The 23,858-nt window shown below is 46.5% G+C and overlaps 1 protein-coding gene across 8 annotated transcripts in view; it reads left to right on the top strand.

Moving 5' to 3' along the window:
• Positions 1-23,858, top strand: part of DYSF (dysferlin) — a 187,337-nt gene that overhangs the window by 16,455 nt on the left and 147,024 nt on the right. For all 8 annotated transcript variants that reach the window (XM_077933691.1, XM_077933693.1, XM_077933695.1 and 5 more), the window contains exons 2-7: positions 1,171-1,226; positions 1,701-1,792; positions 15,186-15,291; positions 18,164-18,278; positions 18,743-18,930; positions 23,200-23,328. In XM_077933691.1, coding sequence (XP_077789817.1) covers positions 1,171-1,226; positions 1,701-1,792; positions 15,186-15,291; positions 18,164-18,278; positions 18,743-18,930; positions 23,200-23,328 — 686 coding nt within the window. The remainder of the gene's footprint in view (positions 1-1,170; positions 1,227-1,700; positions 1,793-15,185; positions 15,292-18,163; positions 18,279-18,742; positions 18,931-23,199; positions 23,329-23,858) is intronic.

Below are 23,858 nucleotides of genomic sequence, written 5' to 3'. Positions count from 1 at the left end.
AAGAGAGAGAGAGAGAGAGAGAGAGAGAGAGAGAAATATTAATAAAGCTGGATGGATCAAACATCAACTATCTGTACAACTATAATAAATTAACTGGTTTCTGAAATGGCGAAATTAACTGCCAAATTAAGAGGGCATAATGATGAAGTGTTTAAGGAGGATTACCTCTCAAATTATAACCCATATATGAAGTCGTCTGCAGGATTTGAAATATAAGACACAGATTATTGACAGAATTAACGATAGTGGGGTTTAGAAAATTAAAACTTATGTGCTGTAAAACAGCTAATAAAAAGGAGTAAAAAAGAAACATCTGGAAAGGAGGGGCTGGAAGTCCAGAAGAAACTTTGCATGTTTTTGTTTTTTAATTGTATATGATAAGAAATGTTTTGGAATATTTTTGGAGATAAAAATGATATGGAAAAAATGAATTGATTGCTTTCCCTGTTCTCTTGTAAGCGCCAACATCTTCCTCTTAAATTGGGCATGTGGATAAACAGAGCACTGACACCTGGATCTATGCGATCTGGGACAGCTGTGTGCGGGATCTTCAGCCACACCGGCTGCCAGGGATCTTGTTGCTGTTACTCCTTCCAGAATTGCAATTGTCTACTCTGATGGGGACAGACAGATGGGTGGCTTTAGACCCGCCGTCCAGAGGAGATGGCTGGACCGAAGGCTTTCTGTGTTTTAGAGAGAATGAGTGTGGATGCGCCTGTGTGTGTGTGAGAGAGAGCGAGATCTCAAAGAAACCTGTTTTGCACCCAGGCTTGTTCCGTTGCTGAAGCCGTTGTGCTTGTCATTTGCCTTTTCTGCCCATGCCCAGCCTTGGAACTGCAGCCCTGATCCTGCTGCACCCCTTCCCCTATCTTGCCCACTGCCCACTACCCTGGCACCTAGTAGCAGGGTGCCAGCTGGAGTCTCTTTGGGCAGGAGTTGGCTCTCTGCACCAACCTCTGGCCAAGGATTCAGAGGCAGCTCTTTCTCAAGATAATTTAAACTCCAGATGCAGTAACTGGAACTCAGGTCCTTGTGCACACCTCCTGCTGCTGAGCTCTGCCCCGTCTCCGACTGGGCTGTGACTTGTTAATGCAGAAACATCTGTTCAGACAGATGTGCAAAATGTGCTGCTACTGGGGCCGTTTCTTACCTTTCTGCTGTCTTTCCTAGGGGTGAAGAAAAGAACCAAGGTGATCAAGAACAACGTCAACCCCGTGTGGAACGAGGTGAGTCAGCCGCCCCTCTGCCTGAGTCTCTGATGGGTATGACCCTGTGCTTAATTTCAGCAGAGATGGCTGTGGGTCAGTCCCAGCATCACGTTCCCACTGTCAGGGATCAGCTCTGGAAGATGCTCTGAGCCTGGACTTCCTCCGCACTGAGTTGTTGAATGGTCTCTTTAAATTTGAAGGTTCATTATTGTTCCACAAGAAGTGTATTTCTTTAAGGGCCAGAGCAAATAACATGACCTAGTTTTACAGCTGTGAAGCAGTACAGCAGGTGCTGTTAAGTTATGTTTTTGTTATTAAAAGTTATTTTGTGTTCCTTGTAATGTGTGGTCTCCCCAGAACGCCTTCTGCAGTGCAACTAATCTGCAAATAGCCAACATAAGTAACTAGATCAGTTGGATCTCCCGGCAAGTTGAGAGGGAGGATTGGGACCCTGCCCTCAGTCACTGACCTGCTTCCCTCCTCTCCTCTTAGGGCTTTGAGTGGGACCTGAAAGGGATTCCATTAGATCAGAATGCGGAGCTCCACGTCGTCGTCAAAGACCATGAGAAGATGGGCAGAAACAGGTAGGAGATCTCCACAAAATCTTCAGAGCAGCTGGCCAACTTTGGCTCGCGGCCGGTCCTACCGTTGGGAGATGCGAGGCAGTGGGACGTCTTGCCATTTGCAAATTCCCCCAACGAGGGGTGCTCAAAAGTTGGAACGTGACTTGCAAATTCAAAAGACCTTTTGCTTAAATGGATATAAATTAGCTTTGCTTGGGAAGCAAAGTGTGTGTGAAATAAAGTTCTCCGTGAATTTGGCTAACCCTCTTGTGAAGCCGTCGGCTCATCTCGTCTAGCATCCTGCCCTCACAATGGCCAAGCAGATGAGAACATAAGAGCTCATTCGGTAGACTCTTGATCTCTTTGGGCTGTGGGTTCAAGCCCTGCAATGGGGAAAAAAGTTTCCTACATTGCAAGATTGGACCAGATGACCCTCATGGTCCCTTCCAACTCTACAACTCTGTAACTTAATGCAGAATAATAATAATAATAATAATAATAATAATAATAATAATAATAATAATAATAATTTATTTATATCCCGCCCTCCCCAGCCAAAGCCGGGCTCAGAGCAGCTACCAACAGTAAAAGTAACACAGTTTACATAAAATCACAATCTATTAATTGAAATACATTCTAAGATCAATTCATTCTAAAATCAATTCAGAATCAAATTCATGGCAACCATTGGGCTATAGCTCTATGAGGATTACAGAAGGGGAGAGGGGGTCAGGCTGTGCCTTGGCCAAAGGCCTGGTGGAACAGCTCTGTCTCGCAGGCCCTGCGGAAAGATGTCAAGTCCCGCAGGGCCCTGGTCTCTTGTCACAGAGCGTTCCACCAGATCGGGGCCACATTTGAAAAAGCCCTGGCTCTGGTTGAGGCCAGCCTAACCTCCCTGTGGCCTGGGACCTCCAAGATATTTTTGTTTGAAGACTGTAAGGTCCTCCGTGGGACATACCAGGAGAGGCGGTCCCGTAGGTAGGAGGGTCCTAGGCTGGATCAGGCCAATGAACTGTGCTGGATCAGGCCAATGGTCCCTCTAGGCCAGCATTCTGGTCCCCCAGTGGCCAAGTGGGTGCCCCAAAACGAAACCCACAAGCTGGATTCAAGCACAAGAGGAACACTCTCCCCTCCTGTGGTTCCACCAACTGGGATTCAGAAACATTTCTGCCTCTGATTGTGGAGCAGAGCCTTCTTGGCTAGGGGTCCATGGGAGTGGAGCTGGCTGCTGCAGGCGTTGGAGCCCCCATCCTGTGTCAGTTTGCATTTCTTAGTGCAAAAAGTATTGCTCTGATGTGGAGAGATCTTTCCTATTCTACTTAATTCAAGAGGGTTCTGGAAGCAGCTCCGTGTGAAAGAAGCAGGCAGAAGGGTTTGGGTTATTTCTTCAGAGAAGCTGAATGCAGCTGGCTTAAAATGGTTCTGTTATCGCTTCTGTTAAGGTCATGCAGACTATAAAAGTAGGGCCAGAAGGAGCCTGGGTTCCACTCTCTCTTTGTGTGTCTCTCTTCCTTCTGGTGTGGTGTTCTGTATATAGTGTTAAGGTTTTAGTCTTATAAGTTATTGTAAGTTTAAGTTAAGTCTGCTGCAAACTGCAGTTCTTATGGACAGTGCCAGTCCTGAATGTATGGGATTTGTGGCCGTTATGCTCATTTGCCTTCAGTAGCAGCAAAGCTCTGCTGGATGACACATTCATTGCCTCTGGTCTATTTTGGGGGAATCCCGCAACCCGTTTAAGTTTTTACTCTGCTAACTATGCATTGGGAGTTTTGTTCTGGATCAATATTGAGCAGAATTCCTTGCTCTTTCAGGGCATGCAAACTGCTTGCCACCTACTCTCTGCCTGAGGAGAAGTTCAGGCATTCTTCACACAGGGAAACGCCTGGCCTCTCCGTGGCTCCGTGAGTTCCTAGCATTGGCAGGGGAGGAGGTGGCTGAAAGGACTCTTTATGCTGCCGAGTGACATGGGAACAATTATCGGAAAGGGAGAGAAAGTCACAGAGCCACATCTTAGGGGCACCAAGGGCCTTCTCAACATCCAGCAGGTCCCACGTTCAATCCTTGGCTTCTCCCTGCTGCCCCAAACCCCCGAAAGGCACAGCTAGTCTGTGAGCTCGGTGGACCCTGTGGTCACCCTGTGGCCCCAAACCAAGGCGTCTGTTGAAGAGAGCAACCCAAATCCATATTCCTCACCTGATAAGGCAGCCTAAATGTACTATGGAAGTTCAGCATGGTGGTGACATTGAATGTGGCTGGAGAGTTGCACCCCATCTTAGGCACTGATGTTGTTGTTTAGTCGTTTAGTCGTGTCCAACTCTTCGTGACCCCCTGGACCAGAGCACGCCAGGCACTCCTGTCTTCCACTGCCTCCCGCAGTTTGGTCAAACTCATGTTTGTGGCTTCGAGAACACTGTCCCACCATCTGGTCCTCTGTCATCCCCTTCTCCTTGTGCCCTCCATCTTTCCCAACATCAGGGTCTTTTCCAGGGAGTCTTCTCTTCTCATGAGGTGGCCAAAGTCTTGGAGCCTTAGCTTCAGGATCTGTCCTTCCAGGGAGCACTCAGGGCTGATTTCCTTCAGAATTTTGAGGTTTGATCTTCTTGAAGTCCATGGGACTCTCAAGAGGCACTGATACAGCTGGCCGATTGTGCCAAATTTTACACATACCCTCCAACGTTTCTCCAGTGAAAACAGGGACGCTCCATTCCATAAGGATACTTTTCCTATTTATACCCCACACGTCTTACTGGGCTGCCCCAGCCACTCTGGGCAGCTTCCAACATATATAAAAACAGAATAAAACATTAAACATTTTAAAAAATTCCCTTTACAGGATGGTTCGGGGGTCGGGTAACTCCATACCCTCCAACGTTTCTCTGATGAAAATAGGGACATCCTAAGGAAAAGTGGGACATTCTGGGTTCAGATCAGAAACCGGGGTGGCTTTTCTAAAGCAGGGACGTCCCTGGAAAATAGGGACACTTGGAAGGTCTATTCTTCACTTGCACAGGTGCTTATAACAGGCTTTTCCTGCTTTTTTTATATTTAAAATCTGTTTATTTGAAGACTGAAACATAGCCTTATATATTATTCATTTTTTTTAAATAAAATTTTTATTAAGGTTTTTACATTACAAAATAGAAAAAGAAAAAAGAAAAAAAATACAAAATAAAAATAGTTAAAAACAATCAATCCTTTCATCACATTATTTTTCATTTACTTGTTTCCCGTACCTCCTCGTACCTCCCTTTTTTGTATTCCAATTCAATTTATTAGCTCAGCAGTTTCTTTCCCTCTTTATTCTACCCAGATCTTTAATCTTAAATTATTATAACATTAAATTTTTACTTATAAAAAACCATTTTTTCATATTATTTTATACCATTAGCTAGAAACCACTTAATTTCAATCCAACATCATTCTAACATTCATTAATTTTACAGTATCTCTGTAAATAGTCTTTAAATTTCTTCCAGTCTTCTTCCACTGACTCTTCTCCCTGGTCTCGGATTCTGCCAGTCATTTCTGCCAATTCCATGTAGTCCATCACCTTCACAGGCTTTTCCTGCTTTCAGCTTCACTTCCTTTCTAAGAGAAAGTTCCCAAGGTTCTGATGCAGTTGATGGGAACAGTGTGACCTTGCGCCGAGTTTGCATCTGCCAGGGGATCCTGTGGATCCATGCGCTTGATCAGGACCCACTATGAGGAGCAGGGAATGGTGTTTGGCTGGCCTTTGCTTTTTCCTGGCTGAGGGGCAGGATGGTTGCCTTTGGCTAAGTTCTGACCAACGTCCCAGTTGAGGATAGATGCAGGGTAGAATCGGAAGCCTCTGCCTCTTGTTTGTCTGAAGTGGCCAAGGCTCTTGTCCCAGGGGGATATCTAGCCTCAATTTCCAACTGAGGCAGAGCAGAGCCATTGTGGCTCAGAGTCTCTCCTCTGCGAATTTGTCTAGTCTCTTTTCAAGCCATTCAGGTTGGTAGCCATCCTTGCCTCTTGTGGGAGAGAGTTCCAAAGTCTAACCCTGCAAGAAAGAAAACTGGACATTAGTTGTTGTGTCTGGAAGGAGTCGTTAGTTGCTTGGGTCATTCCAGGAAACTTAGCACCTGATTCAATTTACTCTTTCTCTGTCTGTCTGTCTGTCTGTCTGTCTGTCTGTCTGTCTGTCCATCTGTCTGTTTAATCCTCAACGGCATAAGAGCAACACTGCGTCTGACAGTGTTTTGAATGCGTTATAAACAGGCAACACCAAATGGTGCTGTAGAGTAAAAAAAAAATTATTTGCGATTTCCCATAGCATCCCCCCCCCTTTGTTATAATGATTTAATTTCTGACTTATTTATAGCGTTTCCCCCCCGTGTGTAGATCCACCCAAGCTGACCTCTGGGGTGTGTGTGTGTGTGTGTGTGGAAAAGGGACTTTCAGAGAATTACGTTTGTGTGTACAAGGTGTTCTCTGGACAAAAACAGATGGGAATGGCAACGTTGTGATGAACATGGTATTGTTGACAGTCCCAGCAAGATGTTCTGCTACCAGTTTTAGAATGGTTCTCTCCCCCTCCTCATTTCACCCCCCCCCAACAACAACCCAGTCAGGTAGGATAGGCTGAGAGTGAGTGACTAGCCCTCAAGATCGCCCAGTGAGCTTCATGGCCAGATGGAGGATTCGAACCCAGGTCTCGCAGGTTCTAGTCTGACACTCTAATGGGTCTCATAGGCAACTAGACTCTTAAACGTGTATAGAGTAACTTCCCACTTTGCAAGCTCAGCCAGGCTCGACCTCGCTAGAGATTATTGTGGACTTTAGGAAATGTAAATTGAATATTCAGCCACTCATTATTGAGGGGAAGTGTGTGGAAGAGGTCTCGGTGTTTCGATTGCTGGGAATGGAGTTGAGAGATGACCTAACCTGGGGAGAAAACAGCAAAGACCTGATGAAGAGAGCACAGCGGAGGTTATATTTTCTGAGAATCCTCCGGAAAAACAATTTCTCAAAGGACCTGTTGATGACATTTTACCATTGTACTGTTGAGAGTGTATTAACTTATGGTCTGTGTGTGTGGTTTGGGAGCTGCGCAGTCAGGGAAAAAACAGTGCTGTCCTGGGTTGTAAAGACTGTGGAGAGACTATTTGGGTGCACTCTTCCTACCTTGGATCAAATCTATGCTTCCAGGTGCCATAAGAAAGCTGCAGAGATAGCGCAGGATAGTGCGCACCCCGGAAATGATCTCTTTCAGCTTCTGCCTTCTGGAAGAAGGTCCAGGGTTATAAAGACTAGGACTAGCCGCCTGAGAAACAGTTTCTACACAAATGCGATTTTGGTTTTAAACGCAGTGTAAGGAGTCTCTATGGGAGTACCGGTATATTGCATTTAATTATGGGGTATTTTAAGGGGGCTATCCAGGCTGGGATAGCTGGGATAGCGGGCTTGTTGGTTTTTGAATGTCTGATGCAGATTTTTTCAATTTCATTGTTCTGTATGGGACAATGACAATAAAGATTATCGTATCGTATCTTTGGGGGAAGGAGCTTCTGGGAAGATGGTGGCAGAGGTCAGGGGTGGCTCCTTGCATGATCTCTGAGCCTCATCAAGTGGCTGGTCCCTGTTGCTTTTGTGGCAAGAGCCACCCGGGAAGGTTCGTCTCCTCAAAGAGTTCCTGGAGCGCTGAACAGGCGCACCCATAAAAGGGGTTCTTGTTGCACCATAGAGAGAATCTGAGCCGGCCACAAGAGTTCAGTGTGTCAGCTCTGAGAAAGCAGCCCCTGCTAGGCGGGTGGGAAGGGGAGAAGAGAAGAGGACTGTTCGAAAGAGGATATCCAGGAATAGCAAGGATGATTCAGGGCAAGAGAATCCGGAGACCTCAAGTCTGGCTGTGTGCCCGAGGTCTGGGGGGGGGGGGGATGATTGGAGGGATGTCGCTCCTTCGTCGAATATTGGAATGGTAGAGTTGGAAGGGATCGCCAAAGGTCATCTAGCTCAACCCCCTCCAACGCAGGAACGGCAGCTGTGCAATTCCCGCAAAGCAGGAACCAAAGCCATTGGAAGGGGACAAGACTGCAAGTTGCACCCAGGGCTATTGGGACCGAAAAAGAGACAGGCAACAAATGGATGTTCCTTCAAAAAGATGAAACCGAGTTCGTTAAATCCTAATTGAAGCACACAGATCTCTTTGCATTATGAAGCTGGCTAGTAAATGTTATTGTGGTTCTTGCCAAGGTAGAATAAGAGAATCGTGGAATTGTAGAATTGGAAGGGGCCCCCAAAGGGCATCTGTCCCAACCCCACACCATGCAGGAACCAGAGCTAAAGAATCCCCGGCAGAGAGTTCTCCAGCTCCTGCTTGAAAACATCCAAGGATGGAGAGGCTGGCTGCCTTCTGAGGGAGTCCATCCCACTGTCAACCAGGGCTGGATGATATCTGGTTTTCAACATCACGATATGTTGTTGTTTAGTCGTTTAGTCGTGTCCGACTCTTCGTGCCCCCCTGGACCAGAGCACGCCAGGCACCTCTGTCCTCCACTACCTCCCGCAGTTTGGTCAAACTCATGCTGGTAACCTCGAAAACACTATCCAACCATCTCGTCCTCTGTCGCCCCCTTCTCCTTGTGCCCTCCATCTTTCCCAACTTCAGGGTCTTTCCCAGGTAGTCTTCTCTTCTCATGAGGTGGCCAAAGTCTTGGAGCCTCAGCTTCAGGATCTGTCCTTCCAGTGAGCACTCAGGTCTGATTTCCTTAAGAATGGATGCATTTGATCTTCTTGCAGTCCATGGGACTCTCAAGAGTCTCCTCCAGCACCATAATTCAAAAGCATCAATTCTTCGGCGATCAGCCTTCTTTATGGTCCAGCTCTCACTTCCATACATCACTACTGGGAAAACCATGGCTTTAACTATACGGACCTTTGTTGGCAAGGTGACGTCTCTACTTCTCAAGATGCTGTCTAGGCCTGTCATTGCCCTTCTCCCAAGAAGCAGGCGTCTTTTAATTTCGTGGCTGCTGACACCATCTGCAGTGATCATGGAGCCCAAGAAAGTCAAATCTCTCACTGCCTCCATTTCTTCCCCTTCTATTTGCCAGGAGGTGATGGGCCCAGTGGCCATGATCTTCGTTTTTTTGATGTTGAGCTTCAGACCATATTTTGCGCTCTCCTCTTTCACCCTCATTAAAAGGTTCTTTAATCCCTCCTCACTTTCTGCCATCAAGGTTGTGTCATCTGCATATCTGAGGTTGTTGATATTTCTTCCGGCAATCTTAATTCCAGCTTGGGATTCATCCAGCCCAGCCTTTCGCATGATGTATTCTGCATATAAATTAAATAAGCAGGGAGACAAAATACAGCCTTGTCGTACTCCTTTCCCAATTTTGAACCAATCAGTTGTTCCATATCCAGTTCTAACTGTAGCTTCTTGTCCCACATAGAGATTTCTCAGGAGACAGATGAGGTGATCAGGCACTCCCATTTCTTTAAGAACTTGCCATAGTTTGCTGTGGTCAACACAGTCAAGGGCTTTTGCATAGTCGATACATACATCACGATATATCACCAGCTAAATATCACGATATCTCGATATATCATGATATATATCTGTGGTGGCAGAGGGCCTTGATGAGGCTCCCTGTGGCTGTGAAGGGCCTTAAAGTGTAAGGAAGCGGTAGATTTAATAAAAAATATTAAATAAACTTCCACATAATATATTTAATATATTCTCAACTAATTTAAGACTCGTCAGGTTGAATCTGCTTCCCCTCTTGGAGGTCTAAGTGGAATCTGTGCATGCCAAAGCCCCACTGAGTTCAACTAAACAGACTTCTACTTTTCTGGGAGTAAGCCTCATTGAATTCAGTAGGGCTTGCTTGTGAGTAGACACGCATTTGCTTGCACTGCTTCCCTCCCCATCATTCTCACATAGTACCCCACCTCCCATTTCAGCATAAGGCAGCCAGCTAAATCTTCTCCCCTCCATCCCCCCCCCAAAGCCCTCATCCCACCAATCTTTCGCTTTTAATCAAAGGGAGGGAGGGCAAAAAAGAAAGCAAAAAGATAGTCTCCTTTAAATAATAATAATAATAATAATAATAATAATAATAATAATAATAATGATAAAACAAAACAAAACATCCTTTCCCTTTTAATATGGATGAAAGCTATTTACGGGGAACCAACCATGTAAACACCACCAGAAAATAAAAATAAAAATAAAAACTCTTCCAGGCCCTCCTGTCTTCCACTGCCTCCCTCATGCTGGTAGCTTCGAGAACACTGTCCCACCATCTCGTCCTCCGTCGTCCCCTTCTCCTTGTGCCCTCCATCTTTCCCAACATCAGGGTCTTTTCCAGGGAGTCTTCTCTTCTCATGAGGTGGCCAAAGTATTGGAGCCTCAGCTTCAGGATCTGTCCTTCCAGTGAGCACTCAGGGCTGATTTCCTTCAGAATGGATAGGTTTGATCTTCTTGCAGTTCATGGGACTCTCCTCCAGCACCATAATTCAAAAGCAGCAATTCTTCAGCGATCAGCCTTCTTTATGGTCCAGCTCTCACTTCCATATATCACTATTGAGAAAACCATAGCTTTAACTATACGGACCTTTGTTGGCAAGGTGATGTCTCTGCCTTTTAAGATGCTGTCTAGGTTTGTCATCGCTTTTCTCCCAAGGAGCAGGCGTCTTTTAATTTCATGGCTGCTGTCACCATCTGCAGTGATCATGGAGCCCAAGAAAGTAAAATCTCTCACTGCCTCCATTTCTTCCCCTTCTATTTGACAGGAGGTGATGGGCCCAGTGGCCATGATCTTCGTTTTTTTGATGTTGAGCTTCAGACCATATTTTGCACTCTCCTCTTTCACCCTCATTAAAAGGTTCTTTATTTCATTACCGGTATTCAATGATATGGCGATTTACTGCACAGCCCTCCTGTTGAGCGGCTCCTAATGTCAGTCAGATCTTCTTAATGCTCAAAATTGGAAAGACCTCTAGAGGAGAAGTGGCCGGGGGCATTTTTGCCCCCATGCCAACATCAAATTAGCTGGATATTTTATCTTCTTTTATAACCATTCTAGGGTTACATGCAGCAGTGGGGAAGCAGGCAGGGTGCTATAGCAGTTTGGGCATCAGACTTGGACCAGGGAGAGACCAGGGTTCGAATTCCACCACCCAGCTGTGAAGCTCACAGGCTGGGACCTTGGGGACCAGCCACAGTCTCTCTCTCTTTTTTTTGAAAAAAAAAATTATTATCAATTTCAACATATCAAAATATCAAAACATCTCATATTCATTATTTTCCCCCTTCCCCCACCTCCCCATCCAGCCCTCCCTCCCCCCCAAGACATCCCTCAGCTCCTCTGATTTTTCAACATATATTATTCTCTGCATACTGTAAAATTGTATAAATCCTTATATTATCTGTCTGCTATATTAACAATCAATAAATTTGTGTATGTTTACACAAGGAGTCCAATTCATTTTGTTGTCTTTTTAATTAATTTGTAAAGAGTTCCCATTCTTCTCTGAAGTCACAGTTGTCCTTATCTCGCAATTTATATGCTAGTTTAGCCAGCTCTGCATTGTTCATCAATTTCTCTTGCTACTGTTCTTTTGTCAGGGTTTCCTCATTCTTCCATCCTTGTGCTATCAAGACTCTTGCTACTGCTGTTGTTGCATACATAAATAGATTCTTTATTTTCCTTGGCAGGTCTTGTCCTACGATCCCTAACAGTTTTTAAACAAATGTCATTTTAAACATTTTCTTCAATTCATTATATATCATTTCCCAAAATTTTTAATTTCTCTACATTCCCACCACAAACCAGCCAACGCCTCTCAGCCTGACCTCCTTCCCAGGGTTGTTATGGGGATTCATTGGGGGCAGGGAGAACCATGTTTGCCACCTTGAGCTCCTTCGAGCTGTTCAAGAGCGAAACAGCCTCCCACAGAAGGGGGCCGCCTCTGCTTCCTGTGAGGTTTTAAAACAGAGGCTGTAGAGCTATCTGCCGGGGACTCTTCAGCTGTGGTTCCTGCATGGCGTGGGGTTGGTCCAGATGACCTTTGGAGTTCCCTTCCCATCCTACAGTTCTACGATTCTGCAAGCTTTTGCATGTGCTGCTGTATTAAATACACCCCAGTTCTCTCTTTCGTCCAGCCAACCCCACTGCTGCTGGGCTCTCAGGCCCCCAAAGTGAGAAAGCTAGTCCCACTTTCCTAGCAGGACTTCCTTGCGAAGATTCTCCCCTCCCTATAATCTGAGCAGAGGGTGAATTGCTATTGTCTTTTCCCTGATAGGGGTCTGGAAAGGACACCACCCAAGATAAGTCTGGAACTGCCCTCTGACGCCTTGGCCACCATCCAGGGCGCTCCTTGCCAGCTTTCATCATCCTGTTTTCATATGCTAGTTATGCACCCTCAAAAGTCCAGAAGAAATCTGAGGGTTCTGTCCACCGCTTCAGAAACTGCATTTATTTATATCCCAGTTCCAAGGAGCTCCAGGTAGTGTCCAGGGCCGCTGTCTACTAGCTCTATCTGGTACGCAGGATGAGACCCTACCTGCCCACGGACTGTCTCACCAGAGTGGTGCATGCTCTGGTTATCTCCCGCTTGGACTACTGCAATGCGCTCTACGTGGGGCTACCTTTGAAGGTGACCCGGAAACTACAACTAATCCAGAATGCGGCAGCTAGACTGGTGACTGGGAGCGGCTGCCGAGACCACATAACACCAGTCCTGAGAGACCTACACTGGCTCCCAGTACATTTCCGAGCACAATTCAAAGTGTTGGTGCTGACCTTGAAAGCCCTAAACAGCCTCGGCCCAGTATACCTGAAGAAGTGTCTCCACCCCGGATACTGGGGTCCAGCGCCAAGGGCTTTCTGGTGGTTCCCTCCCTGCGAGAAGTGAAGTTACAGGGAACCAGGCAGAGGGCCTTCTCGGTAGTGGCGCCCGCCCTGTGGAATGCCCTCCCATCAGATGTCAAGGAAATAAACAACTATCTGACATTTAGAAGACATCTGAAGGCAGCCCTGTTTAGGGAAGCTTTTAATGTTTGGTGGTTTATTCTGTTTTTAGTGTTGTGTTGGGAGCCGCCCAGAGTGGCTGGAGAAACTCAGCCAGATGGGTGGGGTGTAAATAATAAATTATTATTATTAACATATATGAGGTTCTCTCCCTGTTCATTGAAACCCCACAACCACCCTTTGAGGCAGTTCAAGCGGAGAGATAGGGACTGGCCCAAGGTCATACCCAGTGAACTCCATGGCTGAGCGGGGGATTCAAACCCTGTACTCACAAGCCCTAGTCTGGCACTTTGACAGGTTCTTCTCCAGTTCATTTAATCCAGGGTTTCCCAAACTGGGATCTCCAGCTGTTTGGGGACTACACCTCCCATCATCCCTGACCATTGGCCTTGCTAGCTAGGGATGATGGGAGTTGTAGTCCCCAAACAGCTGGAGACCCCAGTTTGGGAAACCCTGATTTAATCCTCCTCAAAAAGGAAAGCGAGTCTTGACCAAGCAACTTCCATTTTTGGTGCAGCCACAAAGAAGGCCCTTGTCTTCCTTGTCTCCAGCATCTGAGCATGGACAAAGTGCAGGAGCACTGAAGGATGTTCCCTCTCATGCATGCACTGACTCTCGCTTCTGGCTATCCAGATCTTGCCCAAAGGTTTTTCTGAAGCTCTTCTGTTGTGTCCTCCGAAACTCGAGTCAGCCGGGCTTCCCCTTGGCTCACCTCGCCTGAAGTCGAGCTGCGTCATGATTCATTTTGCGTCAGAAGCTGAAGGAGCAGGAAGGGGATTTCTACGGAAAAAAGCCCCTCTCTCCTGCGGAGACAATGTGGGGAAGTGGAGAGGGAGACATTGGAGCAGACTCTCCAAGATGGGGATTTTATGGCCCCGGGCATGTTTTGCCAAGAAGGTGTTGGGAAGGCTATTTGCTCCTTCCTATTTTTAAATTGGGTCCAGCTCCACCCGCCGCTTGTCAGTCTCCAGCCAGTGCAGCTCTGTTTCCTTGGCAAGGTCTCCACCTCTCCAGGGAACTTCAAGACAGGATGGTTAACTTATCTGGTTTTCCTTTTGGCGTTGAGCATTGTGTCTCAAAGTGGCGCAACAGATGTTCGGCCTGAAAACAGGGATCGGTCCAAAGGATTTATGGGTTGTTGTCAGCAAATTAAGGCTGCCTGCAGTCCTCTTAAAGACCCTTTGCAGAACCTCAGTCCCCTTGAACTTGGAGGGACTTGCTTCTGGGTAAACAGAATCCTTGAACTGTAGAGTTGGAAGGGACCCTGAGGGTCATCTAGTCCAACCCCCTGCAAGGCAGGAATGTGCAGCTGTCCCATATGGGGATCGAACCTGAAACCTTGGCATTATCAGCATCATGCACTAACCAACTGCATGCTTAGTATCTTTTTTGTGAACTGTCCTGAGACCTCCGGGTATAGGGCGATATATAAATAGTAGTAGTAGTAGTAGTAGTAGTAGTAGTAGTAGTAATAATAATAATAATAATAATAATAATAATATCAAATAGATGACTAAAGAGGATGCAGCATGATGGCAGAGTGAATTCCCTTCCCAGTCCATCATCCTTTGCGTTGTGCGTTCATTATGATTCGTAATGATGGCATTGGAACAGTTAAACACTGTTCTGCTTTCCAGATTGATTGTTTTGGCATGGACATATGTCTTCATTTGCAGTCTCCTTCCTTGGAGGTTTTTAGGCAGAGGCTGGATGGCCGTCTGTCATGGATGCTTTAGTTGAGATTCCTGTCAGAAAGTAATTCCTGATTGTCAGGTGTGCGTGCAGGAGCCAGGCCTTGTGACCAATACGACTCTGCAGGACTGGGGCCTTCCTAAGTTTGTTCTGAAGAGGCAAGGTGCAACCCCACAGGTGAGGCCGATTGGTAACTCACAGCACCTGGTGGCAAGAGCTGGGAGGGGATATAAGGTCAGCATTTTCCTTCAGCTCTTTGCCACAGCAACATGTTCCCTGCCTTGCTGGGTTTGGCTTCTTGCTTCCTGATCCTTGAACCTCGGCTTCTTGACTCCCTGCTTCCTGACCCTCGGACCCTCGGCTTCCTGAATCCTGGCTTCTGGACCCCCGTTCCTGCTCCCACCCCACCATTTTGCCCCCGGTCCTGATGATCCCTGCCGGGACTTCGATCACCCGTGAACCATGACACTGATGTTTAGTTGGAATCTCCTACCTTGTAACTTGAAGCCATGGGTTCAGGTCCTGCCCTCCAGAGCAGGAGAAAACAAGCTTGTTTCCTCTTCCATGGAGATATCCAGCATTTAAAATGCTAGTTTTAAACTTTTCTTCATCTTCTAAAGAGAGCTTTAATTGTGACCAATATCCCAAGCTCTGCTCTGAACCCCCTGAGAACTTTTGTCCTTCCCTGTTCACAGTTTCTCCTCTTCTTCTGTTTTCTCTCAAAGGTTCCTGGGCGAAACCCATGTGCCCCTGCGGGACGTCCTGGCATCTCCCAACCTGGCAGCCAGCTTCAACGCTCCCTTGCTGGACGCCAAGGGGCAGAGCACCGGGGTAAGTCCATTTCTTGGTGGTGCATCTCACTGATTTGCAGCCGGAGGAAAGGGAAGTCCACTGACCAGATGATGGTGCTGTGCACACTCTCAGTCAAGTCCTATCAACCCTTGGCCACAACTGTGATGGCTGGAAACATCTCACCTGAAAGTCCGGGGAGCCTCTGTGAATGCGTAGATGGATAAACTTTATTCGCATTAGCCAACGGCCATAGCAACATAAAACAAGCAATATATACAATTAAAAAGACAACAATGGGTAAAAAAGGGCAATCAAATGACCAAGATTATTGTTCAGATGTTGTTGTTTAGTCGTGTCTGCCTCTTCGTGACCCCCTGGACCAGAGCACGCCAGGCACTCCTGACTTCCACTGCCTCCCGCAGTTTGGTCAAAATCATACTGGTAGCTTCGAGAACACTGTCCAACCATCTCGTCCTTTGTCATCCCCTTCTCCTTGTGCCCTCCATCTTTCCCAACTTCAGGGTCTTTCCCAGGGAGTCTTCTCTTCTCATGAGGTGGCCAAAGTATTGGAGCCTCAGCTTCACGATCTGTCCTTCCAGTGAACACTCAGGGCTAATTTCCTTAAGAATGGATGCGTTTGATTTTCTTGCAGTCCATGGGACTCTCAAGAGTCTCCTCCAGCACCATAATTCAAAACCATCAATTCTTTGGCAATCATCCTTCTTTATGGTCCAGCTCTCACTTCCATACATCACTACTGGGAAAACCATGGCTTTAACTATACGGACCTTTGTTGGCAAGGTGATGTCTCTGCTTTTTAAGATGCTGTCTAGGTTTGCCATTGCCTTTCTCTCAAGGAGCAGGCGTCTTTTAATTTCATGACCATTGTTCAGATAGTGGCACTTAATCTCCTTGCACCCTCGATAAACCTAGCAATCTTTGCTGTTGTCTGATCATTTTGATCTGATAAAAGAAAGAACAATGTGGCCTCAGATGGGCGGCCTGGGATGGTAAGTAAGAGTGGGGTAATGATCTCATTCCTCAGATCTTTGTAAAGGGGACAGGACAGGAGAGCATGAGCCACTGTTTCCAGACTGCCATCTCCACAGGGGCAGAGTTGTTTCTCAGTTGGAATCTTTTGGTATCTGCCCTCAAGTACGGCAGAGGGCATCACATCCAATCTGGCCAGTGTGAAGGCACATCTGTATTTTGGGATGGTTAATTTATGCAAATATGGTGCCAGGGAATCAAACTGAGAAGGGGGGGGGGAGGCATACCAAGGTCGTTCTGTTGCTCTAAGTCCTTCAGACGCTGTCCAATTAGCCTTTTTGCTTTAATAAAGCCCGTTGTGGGAAGCTGATGTGGGTGGAGTCCACAGGAGAGGAGTTTTTGGTGCACGCAGTTTTAGACCATGCACTTTTATGGGGGTCTTGTGTCACTAAGGGCAGTAGACCGGGTGGATCTGTGAATGCGTAGACATTAGTGAGATCGGACTGAGTAAAAGCAGTGGCATAGCATGGCTTGCCTGGGGCCGGGGCTGCCTGGAAGGGTGGGTGGGAGAGAGGGAAATGGACAGAGTATGCATGTGCATTGAACTGCCTAACGGTGCCTGTGTCACTCAGGAGATCTCAGCCACAAAAATAAGAAAAGAGCTGTTCCATTGTCTGGTGAGGTTGTTTCCTGCATCACATGGAAAAGCAGAATTTGACACCTGGGTGCCCCGCACCCCTTGCACTGCCGGGTAAAGACGGCCCTGGGTCTTTGCTCGGATCCTACGTCAGGGCTCCCCAGATCTCCTGTATGAAAAGAGCTTTGGAAATCAGGCTCCTGGACCTTAGAGCTTCACGGTTTGAGCCTCCTGCTTCTCAGGGTCTTCGGTGAAGGAGCAAAATCTCTGGCCAAGTGGCCAGAATCACGTTCCTTGGAAGCATCGCTGAGAGATTATTCCAGTCAAGTTTTTCTTCGGAAACCTTCAGGGTCAAAGAAGGCGACTCTGTCTCATTTCCTTGCTGGGAATTCTGCTGCTGAATTGTTTGCACAGCTAGGAAATTATCCATCACCGGTGGGAGGCAGCCTGCAAACGATACTGCGCCAAAGTCGCAGGATTTGGGAATCTGCCTGCTGATACAATCTTGAATTGCTGGGCCTTGATATGAGTGGTTGAGGGCTGCCCCTTAGTGGCCGGCTGCTGAATCACATCTGATGGTAAAAATAAAAGAGGCATACCAAGATCTGCAATTGGGTTGTGTCTTAGAATGCTTCCAGCTGGCTAGATTTTATATTTCCCACCCAAAGTGAACAGCACTGTTGCTTCTCTTTTGGTTGCAAAATGAGATCAGTTTTGCACCTGGGAGAAGCTACTTTGAAGGCCAAACTCAGCAAGACATTACTTGCATGAAGGCAATTAAAGTGACTGGCCTCTGCGGAAGGATCATTAAAAATAAAAAATAAAAAAAATAAAGTGACTGGCCTGGTTTGCAAATAACACCAAGCTGGGACTTACTAAACTAAGGTTTACTGGTTTGCAACTAACACCCTGGTTTGCTTAATCACTGGAATCCTGCCCCACAGCTGAACAATTCACTCGAAACCATGGTTTGTGTTAACCATGGCTTGGTGTTACCTGTGAACCCAGAACACTTCCTTGTCCGCAGGTTGTTTGACAACCCCCTGAGCTTCAGATGCTCAACAAGCGATAGAGCAAAGAACAGCTGGAAAGCAACCCAAACTTTGCAGAAGAAAGCAATGGTTTGTCTTAGTGTTGTGTGTGAACCAGGACATTGCTTTGCAGACCACAATTGCCCTCCTGCAAACCTGAGCCTCACCAGGATTTGGAGGGAGCACCCTGGTGTGCTGCTGTGTCAAGGCTCAGAGCACCCCACTTCCATCAGGCATCTTCTTTCCTCCTCAGGCGTGTCTCATCCTGCAAGCCTCCTACGTCCCGCCTCCTGGGGCTGCTCCTTTGTTTCCGCCTCCTGCCCCCCCAGAGCCAAATCCAACCCCCGTTGAGCTGGACATGGTGACAGGTCAGTACGAGACAGTTTCCCTCATGTCCTACTCTGGTTTCTATTTATTTATTACATTGTTCAGCTATTCTGAATTACCGTATTTTTCGCTTTATAAGACACACTTTCCCCCTCCTAAAATGCAAGGGGAAATGTGTGTGCGTCTTATGGAGCGAATGCAGGCGGGAGGCTCTGCTCAGCACTCCGTTTAAAGAGCCATGTGGAGCCCCCAAGAGCCACACACATACTCCGTACGCTATTTAAAGGGAGTGTAGCTATCCATAAGCCAGTACAGCCAGTGGGATCACAGCGCTGTTTTCCTCTTCCAAAAACTAGGTGCGTCTTATGGTCTGGTGTGTCTTATAGAGCGAAAAATACGGTATGCTTTTTACAGGGTGGTGGGAATGAGGCTGTGGTACCGAGGGGACGCCCAAAGGTTTGGGAACTGCTGCTTTCAGAACAACCCTGTTTCCTGTTCCCTCCAGATACGGCCGGCGAGGAAGAGTCTGAAGACCCCCTTGGGACAGGCGATGAAGCTGATCGTTCCACGGGCCCCTCTGCGCCGGATCAAGTCTCCCTGCCCAAGAAGCCCCCATCGCACGTGGTCCACGGGACCAAGAGGAGGAGAGCCGCCTCTAAAAAGCTCCTGTCCAACAAGCCGCAAGACTTCCAGGTGATCAAGCGCCCTCTCCCCAGATCGCCCCCCCCTGCACCCGGACTTGCAGACTCTGCTGTCCCTCCTCCTCTTGGCCAAACCTCTGGCCCTGAGGCAGAAGTATGCTATGCAAGATGAGCCCAGATCAAAGGAGATCCTTCTTTGCACAAGGCGGCGTTAGTTGAACTTGCAGAATTTGTCTGGCTGCCAGCTTGGAAAGGAGCTTGGAAAAGTTTGGGGAGTAGCCGAGGCTTTCAGTGGCTGCTAACCACAAAGGCTACTATTCCCTCCCTTGTCAGAAGCTGTAAATGTCCCTGGATGCCAGAGGTTGGGAATTGCAGGGGGGCTGCCCTTGAAGCTGACCCAGAAACTCCAGCGGGTGCAGATTGCCACGGTGAGGCTCCTTACGGGGTCCTTGCCGCAGGATCCCATTCACCCAGTGCTATACCAGCTGTACTGGCTCCCGGTGGAGTACAGGGTCAGGTTTAAGGTGCTGGTTTTGACCTTCTATATGGCCTAGGATCCTTGTACCTATGGGACCACTTCTCCTGGTATGTCCCACGGAGGATCTTACGGTCTTCCAACGAAAACATCGTGGAGATGCCGGGCCACAGGGAGGTTAGGCTGGCCTCAAGAGAGCCAGGGCCTTTTCGGCTGTGGCTCCAATCTAGTGGAACGCTCTGTCCCAAGAGACTAGGGCCCTGCGGGACTTGACATCTTTCCGCAGGGCCTGCAAGACAGAGCTGTTCCACCAGGCCTTTGGCCAAGGCACAGTCTGACCCCCCTCCTTTGATAATCCTCACAGAACTCTGGCCCAATGGTTGCCATTAATTTGATTCTGAATTGATTTTAGAATGAATTGAATTGAGAATGCTGTGTTACTTTTATTGTTGTTAGCCACTCTGAGCCCGGCTTCGGCTGGGGAGGGCGGGATATAAATAAAATATTATTATTATTACTACTATTATTATTATTATTCTGCTTGAATCCCGCTTGCGGGTTTCCAGTGGGAACAGGTTGAACAACTCTATTTTTTAAAAAAAGATATTTATTAAAGTTTTCCAATTTAATACAAGAAAAATCCAAAAAGAAAAAAGAAAAAAAGTTTAAAAACACATAAAGTTCACAATACTTATTTTCCCATAACATATTTCCCTGACCTCCTCATACCTCCCCTTCTTGTATTCCAATTCAAATTGTTAGTTCAGCAAATCCTTATCAGTAATTTTTAACCTAATTCTATACCCTTCCCCCCCCATATCACCCACAACATTACAGCTAAAAACCTCTTAATTTCTATCCGACATCATTCAACATTCGTTAATTTTACAATATTTCTGTAAATAGTCCTTGAATTTCTTCCAATCTTCTTCCGCCGACTCTTCTCCCTGGTCACGGATTCTGCCAGTCATTTCTGCCAATCCCATACAGTCAATCATCTTCATCTGCCATTCTTCCAGAGTGGGTAAATCTTGTGTCTTCCAGTACTTTGCAATGAGTATTCTTGCTGCTGTTGTAGCATACATAAAGAAAGTTCTATCCTTCTTTGGCACCAATTGGTCGACCATGCCCAGGAGAAAAGCCTCTGGTTTCTTCAGAAAGGTATATTTAAATACCTTTTTCAATTCATTATAGATCATTTCCCAGAAAGCCTTAATCCTAGGGCATGTCCACCAAAGGTGAAAGAATGTACCTTCATTTTCTTTACATTTCCAACATTTATTATCGGGCAAATGGTAAATTTTTGCAAGCTTGACTGGGGTCATGTACCACCTGTATATCATTTTCATAACATTTTCTCTTAAGGCATTACATACCGTAAATTTCATACCTGTGGTCCACAACTGTTCCCAGTCAGCAAACATAATGTTATGTCCAACATCTTGTGCCCATTTAATCATTGCAGATTTGACCGTCTCATCCTGAGTGTTCCATTTCAACAGCAAGTTATACATTTTTGACAGAATCTTAGTTTTGGATTCTAACAATTCTGTTTCCAATTTAGATTTTTCCACCTGGAAGCCGACTTTCTTATCTAAATTGTAAGCCTCCATTATCTGATAATAATGAAGCCAATCTCGCACTTTATCTTTTAATTTCTCAAAACTCTGCAGTTTCAGTCTATCTCCTTCTTGTTCCAAAATTTCCCAATATTTCGCCCATTTGGCCTCCATATTGAGCTTTTTTTGAGCTTTTGCTTCCATTGGTGACAACCACCTTGGGGTTTTATTCTCCAATAAGTCCTTGTATCTAATCAACACATTAAACAATGCTTTCCTGGCAATATGGTTTTTAAATGCTTTATGTACTTTAACCTCGTCATACCACAAATATGCATGCCACCCAAAAATGTTGTTAAAACCTTCTAAATCCAAAATGTCTGTGTTCTCAAGAAGCAGCCAGTCTTTCAACCAGCAGAACGCTGCTGATTCATAATAAAGTTTAAAGTCTGGCAGGGCAAATCCACCCCTTTCCTTTGCATCAGTTAATATCTTAAATTTTATTCTGGGCTTCTTGCCCTGCCAGACAAATCTAGAAATATCTTTCTGCCACTTCTTGAAACAGTCCATCTTGTCCACGATTTGCAATGTTTGAAATAAAAACAACATTCTAGGCAATACATTCATCTTTATAACTGCAATTCGACCCAACAAGGAAAGCTTCAAATTTGACCAAATTTCTAAATCTTTTTTCACTTCCATCCAACATTTTTCATAGTTATCTTTAAACAAATTCCCATTTTTAGCTGTCATGTTAATCCCCAGGTATTTCACTTTCTTCACCACAGTCAAACCTGTTTCATTCTGAAACTTCTCTCTTTCAGTCAATGTTAGATTTTTCTCTAGAACCTTAGTTTTTGACTTATTCAGTTTAAATCCTGCCACCTGACCAAATTCTTGAATTAGTTCTAAAACTCTCTTAGTACTAGATTCTGGCTCCTGTAGCGTCAAAACTAGGTCATCTGCAAATGCTCTCAGTTTATACTGTTTAGCTCCGACCTGTATACCTTTAACCAACCGGTCCCTTCTAATCATATTCAGCAGGACCTCCAGGACCGATATAAAAAGCAATGGGGAAATTGGGCACCCCTGTCGTGTCCCTTTTTCTATCTCAAATTGTTCCGTAACCACATTATTTACAATTAATTTAGCCTTTTGTTCAGAATATATTGCACCTATACCATTCTCAAAACCTTGGCCTACCCCCATACCCTGTAAGTTCTTTTTCATAAAACACCAAGAAATATTGTCAAAAGCTTTCTCCGCATCCACAAATATCAGAACTGCTTTAGTGTTTATATTCACTTCTAGCTTTTCCAAAATGTCAATTATATTCCTCAAATTGTCAGATAGATGTCTTCCCGGTAGAAAGCCCGCTTGGTCCTTATGAATCTCTTCAATCAATACTTTTTTCAGTTGAACAACTCTAGGGTGCCCAAGGCACCTTGGCTCCCTCCACATTTGGGCCCCTTCGGTCTTGAGGTGGCTCTGCATGCATTGCATGTGTACGACATTGTGTGTGTGACGCACGGTGCACGTCACATGTCCAGGGGCTGGCACCTCCAGAGCACTTGTTCTCTTCTACCGCATGCACATTGCGTGTGCACGATGTCACATGTGTTCAGTGCACGCCGGGCCCCCTGAATCTTGGGGTCAACCTGGCGTCTCCGAATGGAAATCTGACTGGAGAACAGGATGTGGAACTAGATAATAATGATGATGATGATGATGATGATGATGATAAAATAATTTATTTATGCCCCACCCTCCCCGTCCAGGGCCGGGCTCAGGGCAGCTAACACCAATAAAATTTCAGTAAAAACATAATAAGAGGAAAAAAAGAAAACAAATTAAAATGCAATTTAAAATGCAGCCTCGTTTTAAAAGTCAAAACCATAAGGGGAGGGAAACAAGGGTCAGACTGAGTCCAAACCAAAGGCCAGGTGGAACAGCTCTGTCTTGCAGGCCCTGAGGAAAGATGTCAAGTCCCGCAGGGCCCTAGTCTCTTGGGACAGAGTGTTCCACCAAGTCGGGGCCAGTACTGAAAAGGCCCTGGCCCTAACTGAGACCAATCTAACCCCCTTGAGGCTCGGGACCTCCAAGGTGTTATTTGTGGACCTGAAGGTCCTCTGCGGGGCATACCAAGAGATGGTATGGGCCTCCTTTGGACTGATCCAGCTGTCCCTGGGCTCTTCCGATGTTCTCCTTTTGGGGAACCGACTCAGCCTCGGGAGTCCCTGAGGATGTTGATGGCAACCTGCTTCTTCTGCAACTTTGCGGTTTCCAGATCCGGGTGCGAGTCATTGAAGGCCGGCAGCTTCCTGGAGTCAACATCAAGTCTGTGGTGAAGGTCACGGCCGCCGGGCAGACCAAGAGGACCAGGATCCGAAAAGGGAACTGCCCCGTCTTTGATGAGGTGAGGAGGTTGTGCTCGGGTGCCACTTTTGGGGTTCCCTGGGGGACATCTGGGTGGCCATTATGAGAACAGGAGGCCGGACTAGGTGGCTCCCAATTGTCCACCTAAGACTAAAAGGAGAGGCTCACTGAGTATTTCTGGATGGGGGCAGGTGGAATATAGTTGGGTGTCATTTCATGGAATCACAGAACCATTGAGCAGGAAGGTGTTGGGATGCGTCCAGGGAACGGGGGCAACTCGCAGGCCCCCAGCTGGCTCCAGCCCACTGGCTGGCAGCCGGGCAAAATCCAGTCTCCCTTGGAACAGCATCAATCAGTGACTCATCGCTTCAGAAGCCTTTAGAAACTTGAGCACGCTCTAATCAGCAGAGTGAATAACTCTTCACAACGGAAGTGGTGGACAGAGACATATCTAAGCATATTTACAGCATTTTATTCAGCATAGTTCAGGACAAAGAAAACATGTCTACTCTCTTTCGTGTTCAAGCAAAAAGCAGCAAGCACAAAGCAAAAGTACCGTATTTTTTCACT

Source organism: Podarcis muralis, chromosome 9 (assembly GCF_964188315.1).
Source record: "Podarcis muralis chromosome 9, rPodMur119.hap1.1, whole genome shotgun sequence".
Taxonomy (NCBI): domain Eukaryota; kingdom Metazoa; phylum Chordata; class Lepidosauria; order Squamata; family Lacertidae; genus Podarcis; species Podarcis muralis.
The sequence above is the reverse complement of the archived record's forward strand: the minus strand, read 5'-3'. Positions and strand labels throughout refer to the sequence as shown.